This window comes from Phocoena sinus, chromosome 20 (assembly GCF_008692025.1).
Source record: "Phocoena sinus isolate mPhoSin1 chromosome 20, mPhoSin1.pri, whole genome shotgun sequence".
In the NCBI taxonomy this organism is placed as follows: Eukaryota; Metazoa; Chordata; class Mammalia; order Artiodactyla; family Phocoenidae; genus Phocoena; species Phocoena sinus.
In genome coordinates this window covers 9830412-9850767 of record NC_045782.1, presented here as the reverse complement: position 1 = coordinate 9850767, position 20356 = coordinate 9830412, and the positions used below count along the sequence as shown (strand labels likewise).

At 46.1% G+C, this 20356-nt stretch overlaps 1 protein-coding gene across 1 annotated transcript; it reads left to right on the top strand.

Moving 5' to 3' along the window:
* Window positions 1–924: 924 nt before the first annotated feature.
* On the top strand, window positions 925–20150 carry SCIMP (SLP adaptor and CSK interacting membrane protein). Its single transcript, XM_032615264.1, has 5 exons — window positions 925–1044; window positions 9906–10029; window positions 12024–12087; window positions 14914–14987; window positions 16912–20150. Exons 2-5 carry the CDS (start codon window positions 9918–9920, stop codon window positions 17085–17087), a joined length of 426 nt encoding a protein of 141 aa, XP_032471155.1. The 5' UTR covers window positions 925–1044; window positions 9906–9917; the 3' UTR covers window positions 17088–20150.
* Window positions 20151–20356: the final 206 nt, after the last annotated feature.

The following is a 20356-nucleotide window of genomic DNA, read 5'->3' as shown; positions in this document are numbered from 1 at the left end:
CCCACAGAGACTTCTTCCAACTCCAACTTTCTGAAATTCTAATTCACTCCCAACACATGCATTCTACCCACACCTTTTGGGACTCATGGCTATTTCAGATCATTTCTTTTTCATGAGAAAAACTCGAGTTTTTTTAATACACAGGGCATGACCATTTTGAAATAAATTGAGGGGTTTACACTCAGGACTTTTTCTCATGAAATGGGCTAGTATAGGTGAGAAAATGTTAGTTGGAGTGCATTGTGTGTCCTAAAGACATTTTGAGAAACATGTTTTTGGTTTTTGGGCTTTTTTTTCTTTTTGGCTGTGTTGGGTCTTCGTTGCTGTGCGCGGGCTTTCTCTAGTTGTGGCGAGTGGGGGCTACTCTTCGTGGCAGTGCTCAGGCTTCTCATTGCGGTGGCTTCTCTTGTTGCAGAGAACAGGCCCTAGGCACACGGGCTTCAGTAGTTATGGCATGCAGCCTCAGTAGTTGTGGCACACAGGCTCAGTAGTTGTGGCACGTGGGCTCAGTAGTTGTGGTGCACGGGATTAGTTGCTCGCAGCATGTGGGATCTTCCTGGGCCAGGGATTGAACTCATGTTCCCCGCATTGGCAGGCGGATTCTTAACCACTGCGCCACCAGGGAAGCCCTTAAATGCGTTTTATTTATGTGAATATATGTGTAGCTGTCACACTGTAAATTCTACATCTTAGAGGAACCTGGTTAAAGGAAAAAAAAAAAAGCAGATTCCTGAATAAACCCAAAGTCTCCAGAATTCCCTGTGATGGACAGTGAATGTGATTTCTGTCACTGAGTCCCCGGAAATGCCTTTTGGGGAAGTGAGAGTCAGAGCTGGGGGGGTGGTTTGCTTTTAGCCTGCTCTTCTACCCTGACACTACCCAGAATCCAGTGCCTTAGGCTACTGGAGGACAAGCAGAGACAAGAAAGAAGCTGTCACTCCACCCTGCAACGTCTGCCTGGCCTCTGCTTCCCAGCCAGCTGCTTGACGCCCACCGCCAAAGGCAGGAGGAGAGCAGGGAGCCTGCCCAAGGTCGCGTGTCCAGGTGAGGTGCTTTAGAATCAGGAGGCCCAGTACTCGAATTTCAGACCCTGGATCCAAACTGCCTACTGCTCTGCATCATTAGAGGGGAAGTCTGCCAACGGTGGAGGAAAGAGGGGAAGAGGCCGGGGCCTCAGTCATTCAGTCGCATAGAAGAGAGGCTGAACTCCTTTTCTCAGATACGTATGGTGCGCCTACTGCGCTCCAGGTGATGTTCTAGGCACTAGAAAGAGTGGAAAAGGAAGCAGCCAGGCCCTTGCTCTCCTGGAGCTCACAGGCCAGTGTGGGAGACAGACAATGAACATCAAATAAGCCAACAGACAGCTGTTACAGTAAGAGTAGGCAGGCTCAGATGGAGGAAAAATGCATTTAGCATATCGATCATAACATATTGCGGGGAGGCAGGGATGTCTGCCCCTCCCCCAACCCGGCACCCCGCCGGTTGACTCTTCCTAATTCAGAGAGAATGGGAGCTTTCGGTATGAGCTTTCAGCTTCCTGCCCCCAACCCAGTCTGGTTCCCCTGAGCAGCACAGCCCTCTCTCCACCCTTGCTCCCTTTTAAAAGTGGATTCTTCCATCTGGGTCCCTGAAGGTAGCTCCTGCTCTCTCTTCTATCCCTGTATCTCATTTTATCCTCTTTCCTGACACCTTCATAGTATATAAACACTGACTCTCTGCATTTTAAACAAACAAGCTCACTTTCCTCCCTTCTTGAAATTCAGGCTTCCCTTGTCTTCTGGGCTTTCATCAGGCTGACCAGAGCTCCCTTTAAGCTGTTATCAGAGGAGGGAATGAGATGCAGAGTCTGTCATGAGGACAGGATGATTGAGGAGAAAGCAGGGGAGAGAGTGCAGGACACTAGCTCTGGAGTGGGGAGCATCTGTGAAGCAGGGAGGGGCCCGACAACAGGGTCTTCCTGGGTCTTGTTAGTCCGGCAGGAATTTCATTCCTATGTCATATTCGGTTATGACTATCCTCTAAGGACTCTGGATAGGATTTAGGATGCCCCTGCTCCTGCCAGCGCCCTGGGGAAATCCTGAGGCTCCACTGAAGTCATTCATACCCTAGTAAAAATCAGTTCCTCTTCCTCAGTGTCTGGCACACCCAGGCAAATGGGAAGTGGGGAGAGGAGGTAGTGTGGAACTTTGCTCTGAAGAGAGTGACTTAATGATGGAATTCCTGTGACAAGCAAACAGGAGAGGTCTTTGGGTTCAAGGAGTCTTTTTTTTTTTAAATTAATTTGTTTAATTTTTGGCTGCGTTGGGTCTTCATTGCTACCTGCGGGCTCTCCTCTGGTTGTGGCGAGCGGGGGCTACTCTTTGTCTTGGTGCACGGGCTTCTCATTGTGGTGGCTTCTCTTGTTGCGGAGCATGGGCTTTAGGCGCGTGGGCTTCAGTAGTTGTGGCATGCAGCCTCAGTAGTTGTGGCTCGCGGGCTATAGAGCTTAGGCTCAGTAGTTGTGGCGCAGGGGCTTAGCTGCTCCGCAGCATGTGGGATCTTCCCAGACCAGGGGTCGAACCCGTGTCCCCTGCATTGGCAGGCAGATTCTTAACCACTGCACCACCAGGGAAGCCCAAGGAGTCTTTTTCAGTGCTTTCACTCTACTCGACTGCTGTTGCTACTGCCTATGAATGTTGCAGGGAACAAGCCTCCAGCTTCCTCACCTGCCCCAGCTGGGGGCTCTGCAGGCTGGCTGGATGCTGTGTTCCTCCCCGAGGTCTGAGAACCAGTTGGAGTGTTTGTTAACAATGCTGATTCCCGAGTCCCACAACAGACCTACAAATCAGAACTGGGAGTAGATAGAGTAGGGACATAGGACTCTGGTATCTGCATTTTAATACATTTCCCAAAGGTCTGGCTTGGTGGTCACAACTTAGAGCCCTGGGTTTGGCTTCTGATTTTTCCACTTACTAGATCTGCAACCTTAGGCAAGTTAATTGAGCTCTTCTAAGTTTCTATTCTCTTATCTGTAAAATGGGATTATAATTATGACCTGCCTTATAGAGTGGTTGAACTCATGGTAAAGTAGCACATAACGTGCGTTACTTTTCTAAAATGCATTTTCATATTGAGGTTCTTATGATTTGGAATAAGTCACAGCTAAAAGCTGAGGTCTTGCCAATATTGGAATTTCTTGACCGAGGGCTCTGCTTTCAGTTCTGTTATGGTAAAATGGGGGTGATAAGAACACCCCGCAACACCAGGTTATAATAAGGATTAAATGATAACATGTATGTCACTGGTTCTCGACATTGGCCTCCCATTAGAATCATCTGGAGAACTTTACTAAAACAAACAAACAAAATCCCAATGGCCAGGCCGCAGGTTGGGAACTTCCAATGTTCCTCAAGTTCTTGCCCCAGCTCTGGGGCCACACTGGATCCTACCCTCTTCTGGTCTATATTGTACCATGGGCCCCCACTCTGGCTCACAGGGCCCTGCCTTATCTCTGAGTCCAAGTCCGGCCTTGAGAACCTTCGTATGACCTCAGACTTTTTTGGGGGGCGGAGCGTGGCCAGAGCTGGTCCAGCCCTGAACCATAGGTCAGCAGGTCCCAGGCCATGGGAGGGTGAGGACCTGAGTCCACAGTACAGGTGAGGTGTCCTGGCTGCCGGGAGGAGGTCAGGGAGCTGCAGGGCCTGACCTCAGTCTTGTCAACTTGGGGAGCATCTGGTGGACGCCATAAATGGAAGAAGGGAAGAGTAAGAGAACTACGGGAGCTGCTTTTAGTTATTAGCTGTCAAGGGCCTTGGTGTGTCAGACCCCAGGGCAAGAGCTGGGGGTGTTCTTATTACCCCCATTTTACAGATAAAAAGAGAGAATTCAGAGAGATTAAGCAATTTGCTAAAGGCAACACAGCTAGTCTAAGACTAGATTTAACTAGTCTAGTTAACTAGACTAGTCTAAGTCTAGATTGACTAATCTAAGATTGTAGCTCAGCTCTGTCTGATGCCAAAGTTTGTGCTCTTTTTACTCTGCCAGGCTGACACCAAGCTGATAAATGTTTCTTTTCATAAGAGACCCCTGTCTGTCCCTAGCCTTGTGGCAGGTCTCCACTGCTTCTTCACTGGGTCAGCAACAACGGGCGCTCTGTGGTGGACTTCTGGTCAAAGATGGCAGAATTATCACTGACCTTTTTTCCTTCTGGAGACATCAGTAGAAGGCCAAAAAAATGAAATTTTAAAATGTATAAACCCATGGAACAACTTTAACTAGAATCTTATTGCCATATGAGGATGAAGTGGTTCGTGTGGTGCCCCACTCACCCCAAGATGTCCACATCCCAATTCCTGCAACCTGTGAATATGTCACATGTTTACATGGCAAAGGGGAACTAAGGTTGTAAGTGCAATTGAGGTTGCTAATCAGCTGACCTGGAGATGGGGTGATGATCCTGGATTATCCAGGTGAGCCTAATGTAATCACAAGAGTTCTTGTAAGTGGGAGAAGGAGGCAAGGGGAGGTCACACGTGGCCAGGGGAGAACTGTTAGAGAGATGCAACATTGCTGGCTTTGAATATGGAGGCAGGGGCCATTAGCCAAGAAACACAAGTGGCCTCCAGAAGCTGAAACGAGCAAGGAAACAGCTTCTCTAGTGGAGCCTCCAGGAGGGACCCAACCCTGCCCATAGTTTAATTTTAGCCCAGGGGCATCATGCTGGCCTTCTGTCCTCCAGAGCTATAAGATAATACTTTTGTGTTGTTTTAAGCCACTGCATCTGTGGTATTTGTTAGAGCAGCCATAGCAAACAAATACATTTTGTTTCTAATGACCACTGCTGCCTGGGATCCCGCCTCCCCCAGTGACGTTTCAGTCCAATTCCAAAACTTTTAAGTTACTTTTGATTACTAAGCAGACTCATTTAAAAATTTAGTCATGCTCATTTAAAATCTTCCGTCTTGGGACTTCCCAATGGTCCAGCAGTTAAGACTCCACGCTCCCAATGCAGGGGGCCCAGGTTCGATCCCTGGTCAGGGAACTAGATCCCACATGCTGCAGCTAAGTGCCCACGTGCCATAACTAGGACCCAGTGCAGCCAAATAAATAAAAATGAAAACTTCCCTCTTATCTTTGACTCAAAGCTCCCCCCTTTGCCCAAGGAGGGGAGTAGAGAGAAGAGTGAGGGCTGTCTCAGCTCCTTAGCTTCCCCACATCTACTTCCCTGGTATGAGATTGAGGAGGAAAGACGGGGACAGACAGTTTTCCCCAGGAAGTCTCCCCTCACTGGACCATTGCTGCCGATCAAGTTTGTGGTGTTGGGTGGAGACTCAACCACTGGCCCTTGAGAGGTCCCTTGTGGTCCCTTGAGAGACTCAGCTGCATCTTTGGGCTGGCTGCCAGCATCCTCTCATGCAAACACCTCTTTGCCCCATGCTTCAGTAGCTCTCAGGAGGTCTGTACCCCACAACCTTATCTACTCCAGGCCTGGCAACACAGGTGGGATTCAGCTTCCATACCTTTACAGGACCTGAACTTGACCATGCAGCTGTGACACACTCCCCACTGGCTGTACTCCCTGCCATCTCTTCCCAGAGCTCTTGTCCCCTCTCTGGGGACACCCTGGCTATTAAACTAGCCTGGTAGTCCAGAGAACATCTAACTGGGAACAGGATGTGTTTCTCGTGGGCCCCCTCTCTCAGCTGCATTCTTCCAAGAAGACAAGCTCTTCTTGGTTCTGTTGAAAAGGCCTCTGTCAGCAGTCCATGGGGAAGAGTGCTATTTCTCTGATCGTAGATTGTGGGGAACTTGGGACTTTCATTCTCAGCTGTGGGCCCTGATCATTCATTCTAGGGAATCCCTTGGGCCCTCACCCCACCATATCACTACCACATCAGTGCTTTTTTCAAAGTAAGGTATCTTGACCCCCATTTGGCCTTTCCTTGATGATTTGGAGGCATCATGACTAACATCAACAGAGGAAGGCCCTGTGACACAGAGAGAAAGCGTTCTGCCCTCCCTCCTACCTGGGGCAGGTCATTTCACCTCTGTCTCAGGCCCCTGTCTAGAAAAGGCTATGGTGGTGAGGATGAAATGAGGTGAGCAATGAGAAAGCTCTTGCAGAATGCTTGGTGCACCGAACACTTGCGAAACACCTGATGGCAATTCAAATCCATTCGATTTGTAAGAAAAAAACTGCAGAATGCTTACCATTCTGCATAGTTCTGAAAAGTGACCCATTGCTTCACTTTTTGACATCATCCTACTTCCTCTTTCTTCCCCAAGAATCTGATGAGAATAAAATTTCTTTGAACTTGAAATCCGAACAATGGGAAGCTACGCTATATGGTTAACTGGTCCTTTTTTCAATGTTATCAAAGTAAATGCAAAAGTTAAAAAAATCAAGGAATTCAGAGGGTTTATAGTGAAAAGTCACAGCTGCCTGGTCTCCCACTTCCCTCCTCCCGTCCAGTCATACTCTTCAGGTGCACAGCTTTTAACTCTATGTCTGGTTTCTATAGCTCTAAAGAGTATGTTTATGTTTCTTGTTGGAGAAATCCTTCAAGAGTAAAAGAAAAAGACGAAAAGATAGAAAATATGAGGGAGTAAAAGAAAAAGACGAAGAGATAGAAAATATGAGGGGAAAATTAGACGAAGAACGAGGAGACATTTAAATAAGAGAAAAGAGAATGAGTATCCATCAACAGATGAATGGATAAAGATGATGTGATATATATACACAACGGAATATTACTCAGCCATAAAAATGAATGAAATATCACCATTTGCAGCAACATGAGTGGACCTAGAGATTATCATACTGAGTGAAGGAAGTCATACAGAGAAAGACAAATATTATATGATATCACTTATATGCGGAATCTAAAAAAATAATACAAATGAACTTATTTACAAAACAAAAACAAACTCACAGACATAGAAAACAAACTTATGGCTACCAAAGGGGAAGGAGGAGAGGGATAAATTAGAAGTATGGGATTAACAGATACATACTACTATATATAAAGTAGATAAACAACAAGGATTTACTGTATAGCACAGGGAACTATATTCAACATCTTCTAATAGCCTATAATGGAAAAGAATATGAAAAAGAATGTATGTATATATATATAACTGAATCACTTTGCTGTATACCTGAAACTAACACAGTATTATAAATCAACTATAGTTCAATAAAAATAAATAAATAAGATAAGGAGAAAATGGAGGGAAGAAATTTCTGCCCATCTGTCTATCTATCCATCCATCCATCTCCATCCATCCATCATTCCATGTATCTATGTATCTTTTTTTTTTTGTGGTACGCGGGCCTCTCACTGCTGTGGCCTCTCCCGTTGCAGAGCACAGGCTCCGGACGCGCAGGCCCAGCAGCCATGGCCCACGGGTCCAGGCGCTCCGCGGCACGTGGGATCTTCCCGGACCGGGGCACGAACCTGTGTCCCCTGCATCGGCAGGCAGACTCTCACCCACTGCGCCACCAGGGAAGCCCTCTATATATCTATTTATCTAACTGGTTCCCTAGAGCTAAAGAAGGTGAGATTCCAATTTAGGTTTGAAGAACAAAGAGGCTGCCTTCTGATATGTGGCATCTTCTTAAGTCCAGTGCCCTTTGACCACACTGGGCTCTTCACAACCAAATTTCACAGACCCGTGCTGAGAGCCAAGGTTCCATTCTCCACGGTCTTCCTTTTTCCCTTTGGTCTTCTTCCTCTCTTCCTTTCTTTTGTGCACCCTGAGAAGGTGATCTACAAGAAAACATCTGCTGAGTGCATGCTTTGTGGGGGTGATACCCCCAGTAGATGACACTTCACTCCCTTAAGAGTGAATCCCCAGCACGTCTACCAACATCAATAAATGACAAAAACATAATGTTGAACAAAAAGTAAGCTGCAGAATCATGTTTATAGAAGAGTACTAGTTACACGTGATTGGTTTGCCACATATAACTTTCTGAATAGCCAAAGAACATTATATTGATCAAGCCAAACCTTCACAAAAGAAATGATGTTTGCAACTAAAAATCCAAATCGTTATATAACAACTTAATAAATGAAAACACTATGCCAGGAATACAAACACATGTTTAACTAGTAAGCCAAGTCATTAGGTCTTTGTAGTAATAATGGCTTTAGCAGCAGCCTAATTTGGCCCCTGTTCCTTGGCCCCCTGCCTGGATCCCCACTGATGTTGTTAATAATAGCTCAAAAGCATGAATCAGAAATGGCAGTACATGAACATGCATGGGTGAGTTTCCATTGGCTAAATGGTGACACAGGAAGGTGATTCTCATTTAACCAGGACATGTCTGGATATGTCCCAGGCCTCAAGAATCTTTTTTTTTTTTTTGTCTGTGTTGGGTCTTCGTTGCTATGCGCGGGCTTTCTCTAGTTGCGGCGAGTGGGGCCTGCTCTTTGTTGCGGTGCGCGGGCTTCTCATTGCAGAGGCTTCTCCTGTTGCGGAGCACGGGCTCTAGGTGCCCGGGCTTCAGTAGTTGTGGCTCGTGGGCTCAGTAGTTGTGGCTCGCGGTCTCTAGAGCGCAGGCTCAGTAGTTGTGGCACACGAGCTTAGTTGTTCCGCGGCACGTGGGATCTTCCCAGACCAGGGCTCGAACCCATGTCCCCTGCATTGGCAGGCGGATTCTTAACCACTGCACCACCAGGGAAGCCCCAAGAATCATTTTTATTTTAACATCCACATGAACTAGCAAAGTGTCCATTCCACAGATGAGCGGAGCCCAGCCCCGCCTCCAGGTCTCCCTGAATTCCTGGAGGTCACTCCTAGGAGTCTATCCTGCAGCCTGCTCCCCACCGTCACTTGGAGCCTGGCAGCTGCTGTTCTACTTGCCCGTGTGTCACCCGTGGCTTGAAAAACCACTGCACACATGTCATTTCTCCCCAGGTTCTGTTCATACAAGCTTCTGTTGTCCAATTTTATTGAAGATTTGATGGGAAAAGACAATCACAGCACAGCATTTTACAGGCAACAATTGAAGACTGAATATTAGATGTAACTTTCCTACAAACGCATGGGTCATTTTCCACCAAGGGGACTTTCTACTGATGCTCCAACTTTCTGCTCTCTTCTTTTTTTTTTCCTAGCTTTATTGAGATGTAATTGACACATAACATTGCATAACTTAAAGGTGTACTACCTGTTGATTTGATACACTTACATATTGTATAATGATTACCCCCACAGTGTTATAGCCAACACCTCCATCACATCACACAATTACTCTTTCTTTCTTGTGGGGAGAACATTTAAGACCTACTCTCTTCGTGACCTCTCCCTCTGCTCTGACTCTCTTCCCAGACTCTCCTCCTCTCTAGTCAGTCAGGCTTTAGCCCCCAAGTTCCTGTTACCAATTCAGTTTGCTTTGCATCTTTACCTTCTCCCTCTGACCGTGCCTCACTCAAAGAGACCCATCAAGGTTATTTTTCTAACCCCCACCTCAAAAGACAAAAAAGCTCTCAAAATTCTATCTCCCCTTTTATGAATTAAGTCTATGTTGCCCCTTCAATATAAAAACAACTGCAGAGAGCTATTGCTTTAAATGGCATTTCCCTTCCTGCTGCATGTTTAACAGTATGAGAAAGAACAGTGAATATGTCTACAGTTTCTAGAGTAACTAATAAGTACATGTCTTACCTCTAATCTTCGTAAATTCCCTGCAAGGTAGTAGACAATATCACTCCCATGTTTCAGATGAGGACACTGAGGCTTGGAGAAGGTTAAGTCACTTGCCTGAGGTCTCCCAGCTGCTAATCCGCAGGGTTTGACTGTGAACCAGTGCCTGCCTGGCCCCTAAGCAGATGCAGCTGCACGACATGGGAGATAACTGCCCCCACCACCCCAGGAAGCCTTTCACGCATGCCTCATTCCTCTCTCTCCATTCTTCTCAGGATCCCACGGCAATGGATTGGTGGAGGGACAATTTCTGGATCATCTTGGCTGTGGCCATCATCTTTGTCTGCGTGGGCCTGAGCATCTTCCTGTTCTGTGTCTGTAGGTGTCTGTTTAGACAAGGTAATGACCATCTCATTTGGGCAGGTGGAGGTAGGGGAGGGGAGAGGTGGTTATCAGCGTATTAGGACTTCTTCAGGGCAAAAGATTAGTTCTGGGCCTGTATAGGCTGAACTCTGGATTTAGCATCATGCATTCTGGGTTTGAGTCCTAGCCCTGCCACTAATTTGTGTCTCTGGGCCTCAGTTTCCCCCTCTGCATAGTGAAGGGAGGGAGGTTACCTAATCTCCAAGAACTCTTCCAGCTCCATCGGTTTGGGTGAAAGCAGAATCTGTTTCAGGGCACACTGTGCACTAATGCTATCTCTCTTCAGTGTGGCTGCCAATCACAGCATCCTACCTCTGGGACTTGAAAGGGAGTACAAGTCCATGGAATGTCAAAAACTGTCTTGATTCCAAACACGTCAAGTTGTATACATGTTGCATACATGAAATACGTACAGCTTTTTGTATGGCAATCATTCCCCAATAAAGTGGTCTAAAAAAATGTCTTGAGGCATGAAAAATGGATTCATTCCATGATCAACATGTTTGACCACTATGATTGCCTACTCTAAGACCATACTCTGAATTTTCTGGTATTACATCTGCCTCGGATAGAGGTTCTTAGCATTCTTGGACATAAATAAGCAGCTTATTGGAGGATAAATGTAACTTTAGATGATCTACAAGTGGGTTTCTACTTTACCATTCATCTCCAGAAACATGAAACCCTTGATTCAATGGTGTGTTTTCTTGAGATCCTATCCCTTTACATAATGACCTAGGCCTGGAGTATACCTGGGGATGGTAAATACACTGAGAGGTACAGCCATCTTGCCCTGGGGCAACCTGGGCAGGCACCCCTCCATGATCAAGGCACTGTCCTCCCATTGCATCTGGGCATAGCCTCAGAATCCTGCGGAACCAGTGCTGAAAGGTCAGGGCTGTTCAAGAAGTGAAAACTTTTTGTCATTCTTCTCAATCTCTTTTTAGAGATAAGAAAATTAAGGTTCAGAGACAGGCAGATCCTTGGTTGAGGTCTCCTAGGAATTGGTAGCAGAGTTGGAACCAGAACGCAGGTTCACTGGGCTGCCTGTTCAATGTCCTTTCCCCTCCACCCCTTGATGGTAATTAGTCTTTTTTAATACAAAAAGTATATTCTAGCCCTTATTGTTCTCTATACATTTTTTAAACATTTCATTTTTAGATATGGACAAAAATATGATCCTGAACAAAATCTTTACCTATTCTCTTTTAACTTGACCCACTCCTATTAACAAGCAGGTTATAATTAATAATAACTTACAGGTCCAGCATATCACAGTTTACAAACTGCTTTTCCCATTCTTTATCTCATTTCCTCCCAACCATACTTTTGGCTATTCACTCGACCAGTATTTCTGAATGCCAGCTATGTGCTAGGTAGCTATAGTACTAGGCAATGAGGAAACAGGCACAGCCCACAATGGATAGTGCCTAGACTCTGTGGTCAGATGGCCTGGGTAAAATTCTGGCTCTAGGACTTCCCTGGTGGTCCAGTGGTTAAGAATCCACCTGCCATTGCAGGGGACACGGGTTTGATCCCTGTTCCGGGAAGATCCCACATGCTGTGGGCAACTAAGCCCACGAGCCACAACTACTGAGCCCACATGCTGCAACTACTGAAGCCTGTGCGCCTAGAGCCTGTGCTCCGCCAAAAGAGAAGCCACCACGAAGAGAAGCCCACGCACTACAACAAAGAGTAGCTCCCCCTTGTCGCAACTAGAGAAAGCCCGCATGCAGCAACGAAGACCCAGCGCAGCCAAAATAAAATAAAATAAAACAAAATATAACTACATCTATAAAAAAAAATTCTGGCTCTATCACTTATGAGCTCTGTGTCCCTAAGTCTGTTTGCTCTGGATGGTTCTTCTCCCACATGTCCTGAACCTGCTGGGTCTCTGATCTCTTCTAAACTCTAAAAATCACAACTTTTGATAATTCTTCCTAAATGAATATGCTTATTTGTTTCCTTAGGCAAGAAATGCGAAATTGCCAAGCCCTTGAAACAAAAGCAGAGAGATGAAGAAACGATGTATGAGTAAGTGGGGGGGAACACTTCTTTTTAATTTCAAGAACCACCTGTTCACTTCCATTCTTGCGCCCGTGCTAAGAACGTGTGCCTTAAATTCCAGGGAAATATTGTGTCTGCCAACTCTCCCCACTGTAAGGGAAGAGACCTCAGGGCTCTGGGGGTGCAGGGCACCACCTGGCTCTCTCTGCTCTCCAAGTCCTCCCAAGTCTCGTCTAGTTTGATAGAGGTCACAGGTCGGGCGCTGTGTTCTGGGCCCACCACTCAGGGTTATGTTTACCCTTCTTTTCTTTAGCTGGGTTACAAGTAGAGTCTTCTAAAAGCTATTGTGCTGAATAAAAATATGCCATTCGCGTTACTTTTGTATTTTCTGATATCTTTGAGGCTTTGTGATTGCTATCTCTGTGGGGGGGGGGGTGGTCCCCAAGACCAACTTTAGGCTGGATTATTTGCTAGAAGGACTCACAGGACCCAGAAAAGGTTATAGGTTATCACAGCGAAAGGATACTGATTAAACTCAGCAAAGGAAAAGGCACATAAGGTGGAGTCCAGGGCAGTTGTCCTCTTCCAGGGGAATCACACAGACTGCACTTAATTCTCCCAACACTGATGTGTGACAGCATGTGTGAAGCATTGCCAACCAGAGAAGCTCACCCAAGCCTTGGTTTCTAGGGTTTTTAATCAGGGCAAGTCACAAAGGCAAGGAGCGCCGGCATGACCTACTTTAGCTAATTCAGTCTCCTGAGGCCAAACTGATACAGAAAGACACAGGGCCCCTGGCAAACACAGCAGGCATTCACCATCAGTCACATTGTTAGCATAAACTATCTGGCTAGCCCAAGGCCCCTTAATACAAAGACACTCTTATCAGGCAGGATATTCCAAGGGTTTAGAGATTATCTCCCAGAAGCTGGTCAAGGGCCAGTCCTTTCTTTAAAACGTAGGCACAGGGAATTCGATGGCGGTCCAGTGGTTGGGACTCTGCGCTTTCACTGCCGAGGGCCTGGATTCAATCTCTGGTCAGGGAACTAAGATCCTGCAAGCCACATGGTGTGGCCAAAAAAATTTTTAAGTAAAAATTAAAATAAATAAATAATGTTTCTTAAAAATACGAATAAATTAAAAAACAAAAATATAAAGTCATTCTAAAGTGACTTTCGTTGGGGCTCAAGGGATTCAGCAAATAATAGATCTCTTCCCCTCCAATTCTGATCCCCTTGAGGAGTCAGACAAATGTATCCTGCAGTTAGGTAATGAAAGTATTGCCTTTATTGAGGATAAAACTGACATTGCAGAATGTGGCTCTTCTCCATGGCCAAGTTTGCTTCCTAATTCAAAACCAGGCAAACTTTCCTGCATGGTACATAGGCAGCCCTGGACAGCCTCAGGTCTCCCCTACAGGGCAGGGCCCTTTCTCTGAATGGCAAAGACTCAAGCAGAATATATACTTTAGGCAGTCAGGCCGGCTCTAGAAGAGAAAGTGGGAGAAGCTAGATTTTTCCCCAAGTCAGGTAAATGTCCCTCCTCTCCCGGGAAGAGCCACGGAGGGGTGGAGTGAGGTCACTGATGGCGCTCTAGCCACATGTCCCCTTCTCCACTCACCCCAGCAACGCTTCTGCATTCCAGGGGACTTAAGCACATACAGGAGGCCAAAACTCAGCTCAGAAGAATCTAGTACCAGTTTGGAAATCAGAGTACACAGAGGGGATGGGGAGTCTGGGTAAGGAAGCTTTCTTGGAATCTATCTTTTTATTAAAACTTCTTACTGAAGTATAATATAAACAGAAAAGTACACATGGTAAGGGTACAACTCAATGAATTTCCACAAACTGAACAGAGCCGGTAGGTGACACCCAGATCAAGAAACAAAATTACCAGCTCCTCAGCCCCATATATTCCCTTTCAGCCATTAAACCCCAAGGATAACCACTACCTGAAATAGTATAGGCTCGTTTTTCCTTGTTTTTTATGCTTCATATACATGGAATTAGACAGTATGTGTTATTGGTGTTTAGCTTCTTCTGCTCAGCCTTTTTTTGTGAGATTCATTGTGTGTAGTCGTAGATTGTTCCTTTTTTTTTTTTTTTTTTTTTTTTTTTTTGGGGTACGCAGGCCTCTCACTGCTGTGGCCTCTCCTGTCGCGGAGCACAGGCTCCGGACGCGCAGACTCAGCGGCCATGGCTCACGGGCCCAGCCGTGCCACGGCATGTGGGATCTTCCCGGACCGGGGCACGAACCCGTGTCCCCTACATCGGCAGGCGGACTCTCAACCACTGCGCCACTAGGGAAGCCCTAGATTGTTCATTCTTACTGCCATAGGGTATTCCACTGTGGGAGTGAACCATGATGAATTTATCCATTCTACTGCTGATGGGCATTTGGGTAGCGTGCAGTTTGGGGCTGTTATGAATAACGCTGCGATGAACATTCTATAACGTATCTTTTGGTGGTCAGCGGGATATATACCCAGTATTGCTGTCACATGGTGTGTGTACATTTAGCGTTAGGAGTACATTTGTTTTTCAAATCAAAATACACCTGGTGCTTACCTCCCCCTTCGAATCCAGCTCAGATGAACACAGGAAGATGACCTCTAAGTTATAGTACTTCAACTCCCTTCCCTCAAAGCCAGCTGGTCCCTGGGCTAAAGGAAATGGTTTCTTTAGAGTGCCAGTTACAAATGGGATACAAGACCTAGAAAGGGAAGGAAATGCTTCCAGTTTTCAGGGACCAAGATATGAATGTTCAACTCTATCCACTTTCCTTGACGTTTTCTTTTAAATCAGTAGGCGTGATCAAAACCAAACACTGACTCCTCTTCTTCCTCTCTTCCAGGAATGTTACCAATCAATTCTCAGTTCAATTACCCCCTCTGCCACCCAGGGGTGTGCTTTCTCCAGAAGTTGCCTGTGAGTGTATTTTGCTGATAATAGTCTCATTCAGGGTAGAATAATAAATTTATCTTGGTGTTTAGTCAGCTTGGGCTGCCCATAAAACAATAACATGGACAATGTGGCTTAAACAACAGTAATTTTCTCACAGTTCTGGAGGCTAGAAGTCCAAGATCAAGGTGCCAGCCAATCTGGTTTCTGGTGAGGACTCTTCCAGGCTTGGAGATGGCTGCCTTCTCCCTGTGTCCTCACATGGAGGGGAGAGAGCTCTCTGGTGTCTCTTCTTATAAGGACATATATATATAATACTATTGGATCAGGGCCACACCCTTATGACCTTATTTAACCTTAATTACTTCCTTAGAGGCCCCATCTCTAAATACAACCACACTGGTGGTTAGAGCTTCACCATATGAATTTTGTGGGGACACACACATTCAGTCTATAACACTGGAATTTGCAGATGGCAGCAACCTGTTTTTTGTTTTTTTTTTGTTTTTAACATCTTCATTGGGGTACAATTGCTCCACAATGGTGCGTTAGTTTCTGCTCTACAACAAAGTGAATCAGCTATACATAGCAACCTGTTTTAAAGAGATGAACTAAGTTTTAAGGGGGCAGAATAAGTACCAATGCTTCCAGTATTCAATGTGTGAGTTCATATTCAAATTCCAGCCTGCAGCATGGGTATAAAGGAACACTGGGCCTCTCAGATATCCTATCAGAAAAACTCTGCCTGGTTCCCTTGACTGGAGTGTTCTTCCTTAAGCTGTATACAGAGCTGGCTTTACCACACCTTTCAGGTGTCAGTCCAAATGTCAGCACCTCAGAGAGGCCATTCCTGACCATCCTATATAAAGAAATCCTGCTAATTCTCCTTATGAGGCTTATGGCAATAATCCTAAATGGGCTCATTTAGTTATCCTTCATTTGTTCATTATCTATCTCCTCCATTATAATATAAACTCTAGGAAATAGGTGCCTTTCTTGTCTTGTTCACCACTGTTTACCCACCACTAAGAACAGTGCCTGGAGCTTAGTAGATAATGGATGAAAATGTTTTAACTGAATGGATAAATAATAATATTAGCTAACATTTATTGATCAGGCCCTGTGTGTCAGGTCCCATGCTAGGCACTTTATAGGTACTATCTCATTTAATCCTCTCAACACCTCTATGAGGCAGGTACATTATTATGTCCCTCTGACAGAAGAGGACACTGAGGCACAGAGAAGTTAAGCGACCTACTCATGGCCACACAGCTAGTGACTTCTGGACCCTGAAGATGAACTTGGATCTAACTGCAGAACTTTGTGTGAAATGAAATGGTGCTTGTTTTTCAGGTTCTCTTAGGAAAAGATGAGATTGCGGTGAGGCAGTTCCAGGCCCCACCAAAGGTGGAGCTGAGCTGTTTCACTATCTTTTTCCTACCACTTTAGTCCACTTGCTATGTACCCATCCTCCACTAATTCCACCTTTTGAAAACACCACTGCCCACCTCCTTCTTAGCAGAGGGATTGTGGACATGAGCAATTATAGATAGTTATGGAAAGCACTGTAAGTCACTGTGAGGGATGTGCCCAAAAGGAAATACGGTTTGTATCACTTCCTTATGAGAATTAGATCTATAAACACAACACTACTCATTTGGCTACTAGCTCTGGTCAGCTTCTTGTCTAATCTTGTTTCATGGTTCCTACTGCAGTGCAGTCAGGCAGAGACACGGGAGTCAAGATGTCTGACCACTATTTGCCACTTACTCACTTGGGTGAGCCTGAGACTGTGCCATGTCTGGGCTTTAGTTTTCTCTGTAAAATGGGGATCTGGTCCACCAAGAAGTGGGAGGATCACCGAAACCCATGAAAATCATGCAGAGCCACTTGGTCAAAAATATATAAACACACAATAGCTTTGCATTTAATACCTTTTTGTGTATTCTAGCCCCACAGGAAACCCCAAGTCGGCCACCAGCTGCATACTCCTCAGTACCTAAAGTTAGAAATAAGAAGACAATGGCCGTCCCAAGCTATATTGAGCCTGACGATGACTATGATGACGTTGATAACCCTGCACATATGGAAAACCATCATCTTGAAACAACCGCTTCTTCTTTTTGACAAGCAGAAGAGGGTTCGTTCACACAGCTTATTTTAAACCGTCAAGAATGGTCGAACTTCAGTAGGTATCCGGGTCCGAAAGCCAGTGGTAATGGTACCAGCTCTGTAAGATAAGCACTTCCTGAATCGTAGATGAAGAAGCATCAGTGATCAGATAATCGCAGCCAGAGGAAAGACGCCCACGCTCAGCTCTGAGGAGTCAGTCCTTGAGCTTCTGCTGAGTGAGGTTCCAGGCGGGGGACCACTGGGTTCCGCCGTCCCCACCCGTGAGGAGACACTCAGTTCCCGGCACTCTTCCCCTGTTTGTGTGGTTCCAAGTGATCTTAAAACTTGGCGTTTGATTGTACAGAGCCTCCCAGGCTCCTATCCCCAGCACAGCCCTCACCAAGCACATGTCTTGCCCCCCCACGCCCCATCTCCCACACTGAGCGGCTACGGGTGGTAGTTACAGCTAAGCGCTCTTGTGCGCAAGCCACCCGTCACACCTTGTGTGTCCTTCAAGGGTGGGGGAGTGTTTTTGTTCTTGTGGACCCTCCCCACCTACACAATCCCAAACCCCAGGGCCTCTCTATGACGTCAGCCAAACTGACCACAGAGACCCAAGTTCCCAGCCAGGGTTTTTCCGCTGCTTGCCAGCCACAGCATAACAATCAACAAAGAACAGAAGTCACCTTCCAGACCACAGGACAGAAGTCACCCATAGAGGTGTTCATTTTGTATATTGGGGGAGCTACAGGGAAAGTAGGTTTCCCCAGGAAAAATCATGGGGAACAGGAAAGAAAGGGGTGATTACGTGGCAGATTCAAGATGAGAGTTCAGGGGGCTAAACACCCTCCTCCGATATTTTCATTACTGTTTCCTCCCTTGTGTAGAGTTCAAGGCAAACAGCGTCAAGCCCCTCCCTGCCAGATCCCTGTCCCCAAGCAGCTGGGAGGCAGAAACTCCGATACAATATGCTCGGGGAGCTGGGCTGTTGTCCTGTTAAACAAGTGTCCTAAGGGGTCGCCAAGGCCCATGTCAGCTTTGGAGGCCCTGAACATCATCGGTCCCTTCAGGTTGATCTGCTAGAGCCCGAGGACTTGACACTTCTTTCTAACCAAACTCACAAGATGCTGACTTCTAAGCGACCCCTGGGAAATCCAGCTAACAGGCTTGCAGGGAGAGCACCATGAATGGTGAAAAGGTGACCCTTGGACTGAGCTCCTCCTCAAGAGATGGAAAGTATGTTCCTGCCATATTTAAGCTTCCGCCCTCAACCACTGCAGGAGCAGTGGGGACGTGTCCTTCCTCCCCAGTTCTCTCTTTCTAGACTCCAAGGAAACTACCAGCGTCTTATAATACCTCCTTTGAGGCCAGTGGTTCTCTAACTATGGCCTTAGGGAACTCTGGTATTCCGTGAGCCAAAGAGAGGACTCGTTTCTTAAATTACAGAAAAAAAAAAAAAAAGGCTAAAGGATAGAAGGGTTTCACATGTATGCTTTCCCCTTGTAAATTGTCTGTAAACCATCCACATCTATGCCAAAAGTTAAAAGTAAATACCAGATACATGTTAATTCCTTCTTGGTTTCTGGCCACCACCATCACCTGGTTCTCCTCCTGTCTGACTGGCCTGTCTCCGCCTTATTTGCGAGCCTGCCTCCTCTGAAGCCTCTCTTCAATGCCAGTCTTTCTCAGGGTCCTGTCCCTGTCCCCACCCTCATCTCGCTCCACACATTCATGAGTGACCTCACTGACACCCAGGGGCTCAGTTTCCCCTCTATTATGAAGACTTCTAGTCGCAGGCTCCAGCTGCGCTCTCTCCTCAGTTCCAGACCAAGTCGCCCCCAGGACATCTCCAGATGCCTCTCCCATAGGCCCCGCACAGCCAACATACGTTGAAAAGAACTGATTACCTATCCCCACTTCCAAACTTCTGGTGCTCTGCTATCTTCTTCATTGTTGAAGTCAGAAACTAGCATATGTCTGGAGTCCTTCTCTCCAGTGTTCCCCACTTCCTGTTGATTGTGCCTCTCAAGTAGCTCTCTGATCAGTCCATGTTCTCCTTGGATGTTCCTAGGTCATTGCCAGCATTTGCCAATGGAACTTCAACAGCCTCCCAATTGGTCTCCTGCCCCTGGCGTCTCACCCTCCAATCCCCTTTCTACATGGCAGCCAGTGACTTTCTTAAGTGAACGTCTGACCACTTCATTCCCCTGCTTAAATCTCTTCTTTACACATTATCATCAGAAAAAGCCCAAACTCCTTAACTCTTGGGTTACAAGATTTGTCAGGCTCTGGTCACTGGTTATCTCCTGCCAATGCTCTCCTTTCCCACCACCTTGCAACTGCACTCCACCAGCTTTTTGCTCCATCCACTTAAAATGACTTTGTCCGTGGCCTCTCTTGCCCCTGCGACTATGCACAGTACTGTCCCTTTGGTCTGGAACATTCTTCCCCACCTTATGATCCTTCCCATCTCTGCTTAGAGCCTTACCTCACCACCCCGAATTTGGGTTTAGTGCCCTCTTAGAGGCTCCCCTCTCATAGCATTAGCTGTAGCTACCTGTTTACCTGTCTTTTCTCTCCACCAGACTGAAAGCAACATGAGGACAGGGGCTGTGTCTCTCTTTTCCCCACTGTTTCTCTGTTCCTAGCACAGTGCCCAGGAACATTGTAGATGCTCAATAAATATGCTGAATGATGGTCAACTGAATGAATGAATGAACTCCCCTGGGATCCCACTGCTCCCCCTGTACTTGGCCCTAAAGAAACACTTCTAGCTCTGCATTATAATTGCCTAGTTACTCTTCCATCCTCCTTCCTAATCTGGGGGTTCTTTGGGGTGGAAGCTATCTGGCTCACTGCTATATTCCCAGTGTCCATCTCAAACCCTGGTACATAGTAGGCACTTAATAAATATTTATTGAATGTTTATCATTAATGGAAAACCTACCAGTTTGACAAAAACAAATTATTTTTCTCTGGGTGTGTGTAACTTGGTTGAGATTTTTTACAGGGCACCTATAATAAAACCATGTTTTCTGCCAACAAAGTTGTTTCCAGTTTGGATGATATAATTAGATTTATCAGGATTTCACAGGATCTTTCTTTTTTAATATTTATTTAGTTATTTATTTGGTTGCACCAGGTCTTAGTTGCATCACACAGGCTCCTTAGTTGCGGCTCCAGGGCTCCTTATTTGTGGCTCGCCGGCTCCTTAGTTGTGGCATGTTCTTAGTTGTGTCATGCATGTGGGATCTAGTTCCCCGACTAGGGATTGAACCCGTTTT

Excerpts from the sequence above, each read along its gene's own strand:
- SCIMP (XM_032615264.1), top strand. The coding sequence starts at position 9,918 with ATGGATTGGTGGAGGGACAATTTCTGGATCATCTTGGCTGTGGCCATC. Across the intron at positions 10,030-12,023 it reads TAGGTGTCTGTTTAGACAAG|GCAAGAAATGCGAAATTGCC; the intron begins GTAATGACCATC and ends TTGTTTCCTTAG. Across the intron at positions 14,988-16,911 it reads GCTTTCTCCAGAAGTTGCCT|CCCCACAGGAAACCCCAAGT; the intron begins GTGAGTGTATTT and ends TGTGTATTCTAG.